The 12534-nt window shown below is 40.3% G+C and overlaps 3 protein-coding genes and 2 non-coding genes across 5 annotated transcripts; 4 read left to right on the top strand and 1 right to left on the bottom strand.

Annotated features, from left to right (window-relative positions):
• Positions 1-279: 279 nt before the first annotated feature.
• rpl10 (ribosomal protein L10) lies at positions 280-3498 on the top strand. Its single transcript, XM_026333615.1, has 7 exons — positions 280-332; positions 415-446; positions 1449-1507; positions 1975-2082; positions 2350-2488; positions 2758-2920; positions 3295-3498. Exons 2-7 carry the CDS (start codon positions 424-426, stop codon positions 3448-3450), a joined length of 648 nt encoding a protein of 215 aa, XP_026189400.1. The 5' UTR covers positions 280-332; positions 415-423; the 3' UTR covers positions 3451-3498.
• LOC113146335 (small nucleolar RNA SNORA70) lies at positions 1693-1825 on the top strand. The gene has a single exon (XR_003297340.1). It is a non-coding gene; the product is annotated as a small nucleolar RNA SNORA70 (small nucleolar RNA).
• LOC113146334 (small nucleolar RNA SNORA70) lies at positions 3063-3195 on the top strand. The gene has a single exon (XR_003297339.1). It is a non-coding gene; the product is annotated as a small nucleolar RNA SNORA70 (small nucleolar RNA).
• Positions 3499-5185: 1687 nt separating the features above from the next.
• Positions 5186-9625, top strand: dnase1l1 (deoxyribonuclease I-like 1). The gene is made up of 9 exons (XM_026333567.1): positions 5186-5310; positions 7019-7195; positions 7392-7480; positions 7591-7680; positions 7792-7904; positions 8025-8137; positions 8263-8420; positions 9021-9117; positions 9198-9625. The coding sequence occupies exons 2-9, from the start codon at positions 7046-7048 to the stop codon at positions 9354-9356; spliced, it is 969 nt and encodes a 322-aa protein (XP_026189352.1). The 5' UTR covers positions 5186-5310; positions 7019-7045; the 3' UTR covers positions 9357-9625.
• A 1079-nt stretch (positions 9626-10704) lies between these two features.
• LOC113146217 (trace amine-associated receptor 13c-like) lies at positions 10705-11930 on the bottom strand. Its single transcript, XM_026333568.1, has 2 exons — positions 11764-11930; positions 10705-11515 (listed from the first exon to the last, which is right to left on the bottom strand). Exons 1-2 carry the CDS (start codon positions 11928-11930, stop codon positions 10705-10707), a joined length of 978 nt encoding a protein of 325 aa, XP_026189353.1.
• Between the last annotated feature and the right edge of the window lie 604 nt (positions 11931-12534).

Genomic DNA, 12534 nt, shown 5'->3' with positions numbered 1-12534 from the left:
ATGAAGTGTTTAGAAATGGCTCATGCAACATTTAAGTGTTTATATGAACGGGCATGAACTAGTTTCGTCGTAAAACTACATTTCCCAGAGTTCCCTTAACCTTTTTAAGTCGACATCAACTGAATTTTCACAACTGTTTACTTAAAATAAAATATGTATATTAACGGTTTAAAATCACAGTGAATTCACATCGAAGCAATAATAAAGCATAATAAATATAAAATTATATTTCTTCAGACTGCTCTTGTCTTATGACGAAGCGGAAGTCGTTGTCACTTCCTTTCCTCCATTAGGTGAGTGCGTGGTGGCAGCGCGTTTCTTTGGCTCCTAAAGTAAAATGCACTTTTAAGCGAAATTATCCCACATCGTAGCTTCTGCTTAGCACTTTAACTTATTGTATTTGTTAATTTACAGATCGCAACCATGGGCCGCCGACCAGCCCGCTGGTAAGTCCAGTCCCTCATCGTTTCAGAACAGGCCGGGTTAGTCCGAGGAAAATGGCAGCGTCTCCGGGTCGCACCATGTGCCCCGGCTGACAGGCCGGCAGGGCTGTAGAGACACCTCTCACTCCCTTAGCATTAAAATAATAATGATAATCTTTTCGTTAGCTGCAGGGAATATCTGTCTTTATCGAGAATGGCACGTCAATTGGCGGTAGCTAGCAGAGCTAGCTAAGAGCTAACGTTAGCACACATTCCCGTATGTATTCTGTGTAAAACCCATACACTCATGTGGCAGTTTGCAAAGTTGTCTTTTTGTTGGTGTTTGAATGAGTTCGTCTTTCTTTTACAATAAAGGGTGGATGATGATCCCTTTAAGAATCGGTCCTTAAAAAAAAATCCATGTAGCTTCTGTCCTGTTATTGGTTTTGATGTAAAGTTGGCCCTGAATCCCGTTACCAGCCTGAAATAGTTGAGAGCTTTGTTGGTAAATCATAAGGCTGATGATATCCTGAAGTGTCTTACTATCATTAAGGCCCAAACTAGCAGTGAATTGATAGCATGTACTGTGTATGTGAGTTAAATATTTTCTATACTATGTGATTTGTAGTTGTGAAAAACTATTAAAACGTATCAGATAGCTGCACATTGTTATTGCTATGAACACAGTGTAGTTTATTCTGACCCACTCCCATGTAGATCATCCTGCTGCTCCAAACATTTAAAAGAGTGTTGTTTGGTTAGCTATATGACTGGAAAATACAAGCATGGTTTCCTTCATGTCCAGTCTGCTCTGGGGTCTGGGGAAATTACCAACCCCCTTAAAAACCTTCATTTGGACACTTTGGGCCACAGACAAGGGAAACTCGGACTAACAGTTTGTCGGCTTTAGTCTTTTTAATGGTATTTATTCGCAATAAGAACAATGAGCTTGTCTCTCAAAAAGTATTGCATAAGTGATTCAATGACATCTGTAGGTAAATTGTGATATTTAACTCTGTCCCACAGCTACCGTTACTGCAAGAACAAGCCCTACCCCAAGTCCCGCTTCTGCAGGGGTGTGCCTGGTAAGCTATTTCCACTCTTTATCCAGTAGCAGCCAGTTTAGCAGTAGAGTGAGTGAATTTAGTAGTATAGTTTACAGGTCTTTTTTTAAATTTATTTTTAATTTAGTTGCCTGTTGAAATGTGATTTAGTGTGCAGATCCATTTGACTGCAGGGTAACTCGTTCACAGCAATCAGGAATTATGTCCTGCAGCTTATTAAGCCGACCAGTTCTGCTTCAGTTTGTTTCTGGTGTGCAAAGGCTGCAGACAGTGACTCTTTGGTTGTGTATGTCCTCAGCTGGGAGGTGCTGAGTGCTTTAAGGGACCACTGAGACAGTGTTATTGTCCATCTCATCCACCAGAGGCTGCTGTGGAAAGCGAAGGGTTAATGTTTATGTAAAGTGTTACTCAGATAGTTCTGTCTGTATTATAAAATCTGTTTATTTCCATTTGTGGTTAATGTTCCCTGATCTGTTCTCACTGTGCAGATCCCAAGATCAGGATCTTTGACCTGGGCAGGAAGAAGGCCAAGGTAGATGAGTTCCCTCTGTGCGGCCACATGGTCTCTGATGAGTATGAGCAGCTTTCTTCAGAAGGTGAGGTGTCATGCAGCCGTATTCAATGTGACCTGAAACCAGATGTTTCTTTCTTCTGAGAAATTGTGCATCTTAATGCCTTCATGAAGGTTTTAGCTATATGACTGGAAAAAAATTCTGCAGTTTTAGTTGAAGCATTATGTGACTCAGTAATTTCAAATGTACTATTATGAATCCATCATTCATTAATACTGACATTGTCCTTTAAAATGCTGAACTTCAGGCTCTAACATTAGTTTCGTTGTGATTTGTCCACCCCCTCTGTAGCTCTGGAGGCTGCCCGTATCTGCGCTAACAAGTACATGGTGAAGACCTGCGGTAAGGATGGTTTCCACATCCGCATGCGTCTGCATCCCTTCCATGTCATCCGTATCAACAAGATGTTGTCCTGTGCTGGAGCTGATCGGTGAGAATGTGTTGATGGTTGTGTAGAATGTGGTAGACAGTCAGTGTAAATCATCATCATCACAGAGATGGCAATAAGAATTTGGAATTTAAATAAGTTGGTGTCTTTATACCTTTTTGCCAAGAGGGATTTTACAAAACTGGGCTTTTAAATGTTTAAAGTAACTTTGGTGTTTATATCGTTGAAGATTTCTGATCCCAGTCCACATTATTTGGATAATATTGTTTATATTCTCAACTTATGTTGATGTCCCATCTGCTGGTTCTCAGGCTCCAGACTGGAATGCGTGGTGCTTTTGGTAAACCCCAGGGTACCGTGGCTCGTGTGCACATCGGTCAGGTGATCATGTCTGTGCGTACCAAGGCCCAGAACAAAGAGCATGTGGTTGAGGCACTGCGCAGAGCCAAGTTCAAGTTCCCTGGACGCCAGAAGGTAAATTAATCACCTGCAACAGCGCCTGCATCTCAGGGGTTAAATGTTTGATTTGTTGTTGAACAACCATCTCATACCATCACAGACTTGCAAGGGGGAAGTCCCAGCTGAACAGTGTTTTGCTAACTCTGATGGTAGAGCTCTGCAGCTTATTAAGCCGACTGGTCTCGCTGTGGTGCGGCTCTGGTGTGCAAAGGCTGCAGACAGTGACTCTTTGGTTGTGTATGTCCTCAGCTGGGTGGTGCTGAGTGCTTTAAGGGACCACTGAGACAAACAGCTTACACAGGCTAAATGTACTTGTTTATTGTGTGTTTGGCCTGTAGTTGTGCCGACTGTATGTCTGAGTTCACTTCTGTCATTGTTCTCACCTTCAGATTCATATCTCCAAGAAGTATGGTTTCACCAAGTTCAACGCCTGCGACTTTGACGACATGTTGGCTGAGAAGCGTCTGATCCCTGACGGCTGTGGGGTGAAGTACATCCCCAGCAGAGGCCCTCTGTCCCGCTGGAAGGCCCTTCATGCTGTGTAGACTTTGTGACCACAGACAGACAATAAAAGTGGGTTTGATTATGAAAATGATGGTGTTGGTGGCTTTGATTTCAATTTGATTTTCAATTTTTATCCATGCTAATGGATTACTTCTATTAGCATGTTTTATTCAGACCTCTGATATTTCAGTTTATGCATCCAAATAAATAGATGTTAAGTGACAAAAGAACCACATTGCACAACACAGCAGCAACAACCAACAGTGTTTTAAATGCGCAACATATTGAAACATCTGAACCTGTAAATGTGGCTGGAGTTGTGAAAACACATCAATCATGGAGACTGGCTAATTTCATATCAGGTGTTTCCAATGTTAAATACAGATTTTAAATGAATAAGGAAAGGTGCCAGTTGAACTGCAGACAGAGTTGAAGCAGATAAACTGAGGACTATAAATTTGCTTTTTGTTGTGGTTTGACAAAACGGTGTACCAAATTAGTTTCAGCATAAACCAACCTACTACGGGCCAGTCTTCAGAAATGTTGGAACCCATGTTTCCCATAATGGAAGTTTAAAGAAGGAGCCACTTTAGTAACTACTCGTCCTAAACTGCATTCTTTTGAAATGATCAAAACTCTTTAAACTCAACAGAAAATGTTTAGGTAAAACTGCACATTTCCATTCATAGCTCAGCTGTTTTATACAATTCAGTTGCCTTTCTACTGAACAGCAAATAAACATATTAGCCATATCTGTGGTTGGCTTGATTCAATTATAACCTAAACGGGAAATAATATATTGTTGATGGCCTCCCCTGGTTGAATGCAAAAGATGTTTTTCATGTCTCTATCTGTGATTTGTGTTGATCCCAAAGAAAGTACAAATATACTAATGTCCTTAACCCCATATGCTTACATACTATTCACAATATAGGATTGAAATGCTGTCTGATTCAGTTCTGTCTGCAATAAAGGGAGGTACTCCATAGTTTCTCTTCTAATGATCCCAACCACAAACCCACCTCCTTTCACTGTTTCTTCATCCACACTTTTTAAAACTACACAGTGGGAGCAGATAGGTGCAAAGCCTGAGTGGCACAGGATGGGTTTTAACATCAGACAGTTTTCTATCAGATGTCACAAATGCATTTTTCTTCTGCACTAAAGTGAGAGTTTGGGTTGAGGGAACTAAAAAAAAAGGGTGTTATTCTGAATATTCTGATCTGTTATTCCATCCATCCATCCATCCATTTTCTATACCCGCTTATTCCTTAACCAGGGTCATGGGGATCTGCTGGAGCCTATCCCAGCTCTGTTTCTGGTGGAAGGCAGGGGTACACCCTGGACAGGTCACCAGTCCATCACAGGGCCACATAGAGACACACAGCCAAACAACCACACACACTCACACTCACTCCTATGGGCAATTTAGAGTCACCAATCAACCTAACATGCATGTTTTTGGACTGTGGGAATAAACCAGAGTACCCGGAGTAAACCCACGTAAGCACGGGGAGAACATGTAAACTCCACACAGAAAGGCTGGGTTGCAAACCCAGGACCTTCTTGCTGTGAGGCAACAGTGCTAACCACTCAACAACCATGCTGCCATCTGTTATTCCATAAAATACTATTAAAATCTCATTGTATACTATAATTTCTGAAGTATAACGAATATTGTTTAATTTACTCTCAGTGATCATTGAGTTTTTTGTTGTTTTGACTACAATTTGCTTTTAAGAAACTCTTCTGACTTATTAAGTAGAGCAACTGCTCCCAGTGCAGACTCTGCTGAAGTCCCTCCCACCGGAAACACGATAGCCAGGGAAACTTCTGCTTCACAAGAGGGGAGGCGGCAAGAGACAAACAAACCCTAGAAGTCCTAAGATCTAACAAGGCGGGTAAGTTGCTGTTCCTTTAGTTTGACTTGCACTTATTCCTTTAAAGAGTGACCCCAGGAAAAATAATCTCACTGGGGAGAATGACTTGTAACCTGAAATGTCTTTGTGTTAGTGTGTGTATTTGTGAAGCCAAGTGTTTAATATGGTGTCAGAACTCAGACTTCTATAAGTTTGTAGTAGTTATGTACAATCAACTTCACAGGAACAAGTTGATAATAGTGTTAATGCTGTAAATAGATACATATTATGCAGTTAAGTTAATTGTGTCATATGTTTGCTGGTGGAACAGAGAAGTGTAACTAGCAGCTGTTCACACAGAGCTGACCACAATGAATTTCCTAAGTTTGCCAGACGACTCTGGTGTCATGTTAATATGTGTATGAGGTATAGAGCTTTATGCGTGGCTGTGCATGCTCTAATACAAGTTCAGACAGGTCACAGCAGTGAGCGGGCTTGTTAATGAAGGACATATCCATTAAAAACATCTAAAACAATTTGATCAGTGGATGGAGCGCTCTGTCAGACTGAAAAATCATCCAACATTTGAGGACCACAGCTGAAAAATGATGAAATTGGTCACATGACTATGCTATTTTCAGGAAACGTGAACAGCTGCACCATTATCAACTGCAGGTTGTCAATAAAAGTTATGTTTATTTGGATTTTCAAAATGCTCTGACACTGTAACTTTATTGGCTTTATGGGAATTGTTTGACATGTTTATATAGCATATGTACATGTGTTGATATATATACTCACTTCTTGTAGATTTTTTTAATGCAAAAGTTTGTCTGTATTCCAAATATAGAGCTAAAACTTATTAGCTCTGAGCTATTATGTAATCCTGCATAAAACAATATTAGACATCTTTACATTTATTTGAAAGTATGAGTGAAACAGATAAGAAACACTCTTTTGTGTCTAATGCTAATATTAGGACAGACCCAGGCTAGTGGTTTCCTTCTGCTTCTAGTCTAAAATGTCCAATTATCTGAACCCTGCCCCAAACTTCCTGACTGAGCTCCACCCTGGGAGTTAGAGGGAAATCCTAACTCTGAAGCTGTGCTGAAGCATAAAACAGAAACCAGGCAGATCCGACTGAGACCAGACAATACAACAGCACTGGTTTTATCTGCAGTTAATGTTTCTACTTCAACACATACAACACAAAGCCAAAGGTTATTTTATTGATCTATTTGTTTTTCTTGTCTTGCACCAAACTACAGGTAGCCTTTGGTTTATTGTGTCCATACATGCATTACAGCCTGGACACATCACCAGTCTGTCACAGGGCGCAGACAACCATTCACATTCACACCTACGGGTAATTTAGAATCACCAGTTAACCTAACCTGCTACTCGTTTAGACACTGGGAGAACATGCTAAGTCCACACAGAAAAGTCAAACAAGGTTAAAACCCAGAATTTTGTTGTTGTGAGCTGATAGTGTTAAACACTGCTCCACTGTGGGAAGGTTTCATATTTGTCTTTTTTTTTTTTAGACAAGTGATGCTAATTTAGAAATCTTTATTTAAATGCTCAATTTAAAAAAAAAAACTCCTGTATTATTATTTCCATGAGCCTGTGGTCCTTCATACATCTTCAGTTTTTTTTTTAGAGTACGTGCAATCCCTACTGTGATTACTACTGCTACACAAACTGTAACCATTTAATCAAATCTGGTGTTTGTTTTTGTCCTCACACTCAGGATTACTGTCTCCTGCAGCTCTGTGCCATGAAATCATCTTCCCTCCTCCTTCTCTCCTTCCTCATGGGGGTTTGTGAGGTTCAGGGGGCATCAGATTTTAGAGTCTGTGCCTTCAACCTTCAGCACTTTGGGGATTCCAAGGTCAAGAAGAGCAATGTCATGCAGACACTTGTCAAAGTAAGACAAAGACAGATTGCTTGATATTTCATTTAAAGGTACTGATGTCACACAGAGAGGCTGAGAGGCAGCGATTTAGTGCAGTGACGTACAGTAGCTTGCATCCTCAGACCCAAAATGCAGCATTCGTTAAGTCTGTCATATGGAAAATAATTTGCCTTGGATTCTTTTAAAGAGGGTGATGGTTTTGTTCCAGATCATTGCTCGCTGTGACGTGTGTTTGCTTCAGGAAGTCAGGGACAATAAAGGGAGAGCTTTACCACAGCTGCTTGAAAGCATTGACAGGTGATTAACTACTTGCTTTCACACATCAGTAAAATATCACTGACTACTTCTCAAATCTGGCTCAAACAGAGGTAAAAAAAATTGTGTCCACTTCTCTGTCTGTGTCTCAGGTACGATACTCAACATCAGTATAAAGCTGTGGCCAGTGAGCGACTGGGCAGGTCTGACTCATATCAGGAGCAGTATGTGTTTGTGTACAGGTGAGCTGAACTGTGTGTGGCCCTTGGCAGCTCGATGCACCAAAATGAGAAGGCAGCATCAGTGCAGGCAGTAATGTTTAGGCTGTGTGGCATCTGTCTGTTTGTGTGCAGGGCTGACACAGTGACCCTCATTGATAAATATCAGTACCCAGATGATCGACCAGGAGATGTCGATGCTTTCTCTAGAGAGCCTTTTGTCGTCCACTTCAAAGCCCCCAGGACAGGTCGGTTCTCTCAGCACACTCAGGATTTCCATCCTAGAAAATGAAAAGCACAGTGATGTTTGTACTTATCAAAACTTTTCCCTCCATCCTCCCTCTTTCTCTCCCTATCTATATATTCAGCTATAAAAGACTTTGTCCTCATACCTCAGCACACCACTCCAACAAACACCACTAAGGAGCTTGATGCACTGTATGATGTTTTGCAACATATGAGAAAGATGTGGAAAACTGAGGTAACAGTTCATTTTGTTTTAAAATAACATGACTTTAAAGTGGAGTTAGGTAAAACTAACCGTCAGTGTTGTTGTGTATGTGTGTAACTCTCAGTGCTGTTGTGTACATGTGTGTATATGAGCAGAACGTGATGCTTCTTGGGGACTTCAACGCTGACTGCGGTTACCTGGCTAAGAAGAACAAGAAGAACGTGCGCCTGTATACAGACAAGGACCTCTTCTGGCTCATTCAGGAGAACACTGACACCACGGTGCGATCAACCACCTCCTGCACCTACGACAGGTGACCGTACACTCCTTAATTAACTGAAGGGTGTTGTGTGTTGTTGCTGTGGCTGTTAATTTTTGGGGTCTGAACATAGTTAACCAACTCTCTGTGATGCTAAACTGAGCTGAATGACCCAGGAGCAATCAGGCCTCCTGGTGTTTTCTTCACACCCACTTAGGTTGAAAATCATTAGCCTTGGTTTCTTTGTAAGCAGGTGATGGTTTTAAGGAACAACAGCTGAGTCTCTTGAGTGTGTGGCTGTATTTATTTATTTTTTTCTGGTTTAGTTGTGCAGTGAAACAGTTTGGTGCTCTGATCAATAAATATCAGGTCTCAGAGGTCATCATCACATTTGATTTTCTTCCCTGAGAGAAGTTTTCCAGTTACCTGGTGATGTTTCTGAGCGGTGCAGTGATGTTTATCCAAGCTTTGTTTCTAAAGTGACCCCACTAATGTATAAAACGCAGCCACCGATCCAGTGAAGGACTCTATGCGTGTGAAATGAGTTTGCTTTAAATGCTGATGTGTCTAGGCCTTCATTTCTTAACATGGCTTCATATTTTAAATGAGAAACCATAAGTCAACGTGTTTTGCTCTGTCATTCTGCTCCAACAGGATCGTTGTGCATGGAGAAAGGTTTGCCAGTGCAGTGGTTCCTTCTTCAGCCAAACCATTTAACTTCCAGCTGGAATACGAACTTACAGAGGAGCAGGTAACGCGTCTGTGTGTGTAAATGTGTAAACAGGTGTGTACTGAGGTTGGTAAACATTTTTTCATGTGGTTTCTGTTCAGGCGCTGGAGGTCAGTGACCATTACCCAGTGGAGGTCCTGCTGAAGGCCGACATGTCCAGATCCTCCTTAAACGGTGGCAGCTGGAATCAAAAACCTTCTCTTTTCAAGTTCTTTGTGTGGTTTATCCTCAGCCATCATTTCTTCAGAATGTTAAGTTAAAACTTAGTCAAAACGTGTAGTTTACCTCATGGGCTATTGTTAGAAAAACTACACAGCTGTTTACCTTTATGTAAATAAACATATTTCACACTGATTTTTCTGGATATCTGGAGACTTGAGTATGATTTAAGTTGTTGTAATTGAACTTTACAAAACTGATGCACGGAAAGAAATATACAGAGCCAATGCATTATTAATGTGATGGATCAACATGTACAATTTATACTTAAATATCCTTATAATTTTCAAAATAAATTATGCTGAGCTGATTTTGTAGCATGAGTGTGTACATTAATTCAATTTTGTTGTTCAATTGTTTTTAGACTTCCTTACAGGGCAGTGAATCCTGTGATTCTGCTAAAACTATGAACCTAAATTATTGTTATCATGACTGTGATTTCTAACTGTCAGAATGACCCACACTACTAATTTACCAAAACTTCATCCAGGTGGTGTCTGAGGTCGGTTCTGATGTCCTTATACATAGTCCATTAATGTGGACTGTCTTATGGTTTGTGCTGTGCCCTCTGTGAGCTAAATGTTCTTTGCCTTCTCTGACTTCAACTGATCTCTGATCAGATTTTAATTTCTGTTTTTTTAAAATTTAGTACATAATTTATCTTACCTAGTTATGTAAGTCAAAATTTGCTTTTACAATTATTTTGTGCCAAACCTCTATAGCCTGTTTAATTATCACAGTTTTTAAAGTTATTTTACGACCTATCTCAAACTGCTGCATATGCACAATTACTCCATTTTCCGTATTTTTAAAACATTTTTTTAAATTAAATTTTTTTATTTAATGTTACATCTGATAAATTTGTTAGATGGGCTTAACTGAGCTTTTATTTCATTCCAAATAGGGAGGTATACCAATTTCATTTTTAGTATATCAAATGACACAATCTGAATATCTAAGTTGGTTATAAATAGCAAGACAATTTGAAGAAATATGTCACATAAGGAGAGTAAATTATCTAAATGAGAATTGATTTACATCTGAATTTTGGAAATGTATTTAAAGTAAATAAAATTAAAGTGTTTAGTTTCACCATTGTGCTTATGACATATTATGGCAAGAAAGAAAGAGATAGAGATACAGGATATATAACTGAAGTACAGCTTATGTTTGATTTTCTACATGTTACAACAGAGTAAATATTGTGACTATATGTTCTATGTGATCACATCAAGAGAAAAGAAAGGAAGAATTTAATGCCTGACTAAGATCATTATTTCTCAGTTTGCCCAGATTCATGTCTATGATTCAGAAACAGCAAATAAAAACTAATTTGTTCCTTCACAGAAAAGCTCATGTGTCTCTTTTCAGTCACTCCACAGTTTCTCTCTACAGCACGTTGATCATACAGGAGTTAGGCTGCAGGATTTCAAGGGTAACAATGAGTTTAACTGATTTTCTAAACCAGGGATACAAAAAGGCGTAAATTATAGGGTTTAGACAGGAGTTAAAGTATAATAGAAACATCATAAAGACCTCAGTTGAAGAACCGATTGTAATGTCATAGCTAGAGAGCGACACACAATAAAATGGAATGTAACACATGAGAAACACAGCAACAACAACACCAAGATTCCTGGCTGCTTTCATCTCTGATTTCTTAACTTTTACAGTCACTGACCACTGCAGTGTGACAGCTGCAATGTGGGAGCGCATGGCACGAGCCTGAGACACAGCCACCACAAACACTCTCACATACAGAATGATGATGGCATTAACTGGGATAATAAAGCCTAAAACAAGATCAACAGCTCCAATTACATAGATCACACATTCTCCATAACAGGAGTTATACCTGCCTGGTTGTTTCAGGTTATCATATAAAAACAGAAAACTGTAGAAAACAGAGTAAATCCAACACAGGACAACACAGATCTGAACTCTGTTTGGAGTGATTCTGGTGGGGTAGTGCAGAGGGTCACAGATAGCCACATAACGGTCGACTGATATGAGCACCATGTTTACTACTGAGGCACAGAGAGTGATAAAAGGTAAGAAATGATACAGAACACAGACCAGGTCCCCCAGGAACCAACAGGGTTCTGTTAAGAGGATTTGAAATGGCATCACAAAGAGACCTACGAGGAAGTCAGAGACAGCCAGAGAGAGGAGGAGGAGGTTGGTGGGGGTGTGGAGCTGCCTGGAGTGAGAGAAAATCATCACAGTGAATATTACAAACAGCCACAGCATTATTACCAATAGAAGCAGTTGTTTTCTAAAAGCAGTAATGACACTTCAAACTACAGAGTATCTAAACAGTAAATGTTATAAGCACTGATTATGAACCAAAGTCTCATCAAACCATCAGGATGTCATGCTCAGAGGTCACTGATTTCAATCAATCTCACTACAACAACATATTATCAATGCTAAGACATTTATCTGTGCCTGAAGTGGGAGATGGAGATGATGACCAGCACATTCAGAACCACAGTCAACAAAGAGATGAAGGACAGCACAATGTAAATGAACATTGTCTCAGAGTGAGGACGTTTGTACTTTTTACAAGACACATTGAGGAGTTGTGGAAAACAGAGTTCAGCTTCCTCCATCATCAGAGAGAGAGGAGGAGAGGGGAAGCTGCTGAGCACTCACAGCTTTCTGAGCAAAGTTCTGTCATACAGTTGGTTTATCTCTCTCATCCTCCTCCCTCCCCTCCTGTCTCTTGGATACTGATCTTCCTCCTCCCTCAAACAATGCATCATACTCCAACAACTGCAACACCTATTTTTCTCTGTTGTGACAGGTTAATTTCGACTGATGCTGGGACTCTAGGGACTACAGCATCACTTATGGGCTTGAAGAGATTCAGTCAAAAACAAACAAAGAAATAGTTTTAGTTAAAATCAGAATAGATGGTAAATTCCAAAATTTTAATTTATTTTATTCAATTGAGCATTAAATTTAAATTAGTCAGTAGTTTTTGGACTGTAATTTGAAAGGCAGCACGGTGGATGAGTGTTTAGCACTGCTGCCTCACAGTGCTCCTGGGTTCGCAACCCGGCCTTTCTGTGTGGGGGTTTGCATGTTCTGCCTGTGCTTGTGTGGGTTTATTCTGGTTTCCTCCCACACATGGGTGACTCTATATGTGGCTCTGTGATGGTGACCTGTCCAGGATGTACCCCTGCCTTTCACCCAAAGAGAGCTGGGATAGGCTCC

The sequence above is a fragment of the Mastacembelus armatus genome, chromosome 7 (genome assembly GCF_900324485.2).
Source record: "Mastacembelus armatus chromosome 7, fMasArm1.2, whole genome shotgun sequence".
Lineage (NCBI taxonomy): Eukaryota > Metazoa > Chordata > Actinopteri > Synbranchiformes > Mastacembelidae > Mastacembelus > Mastacembelus armatus.
This window is presented reverse-complemented; position numbering and strand designations above follow the sequence as displayed.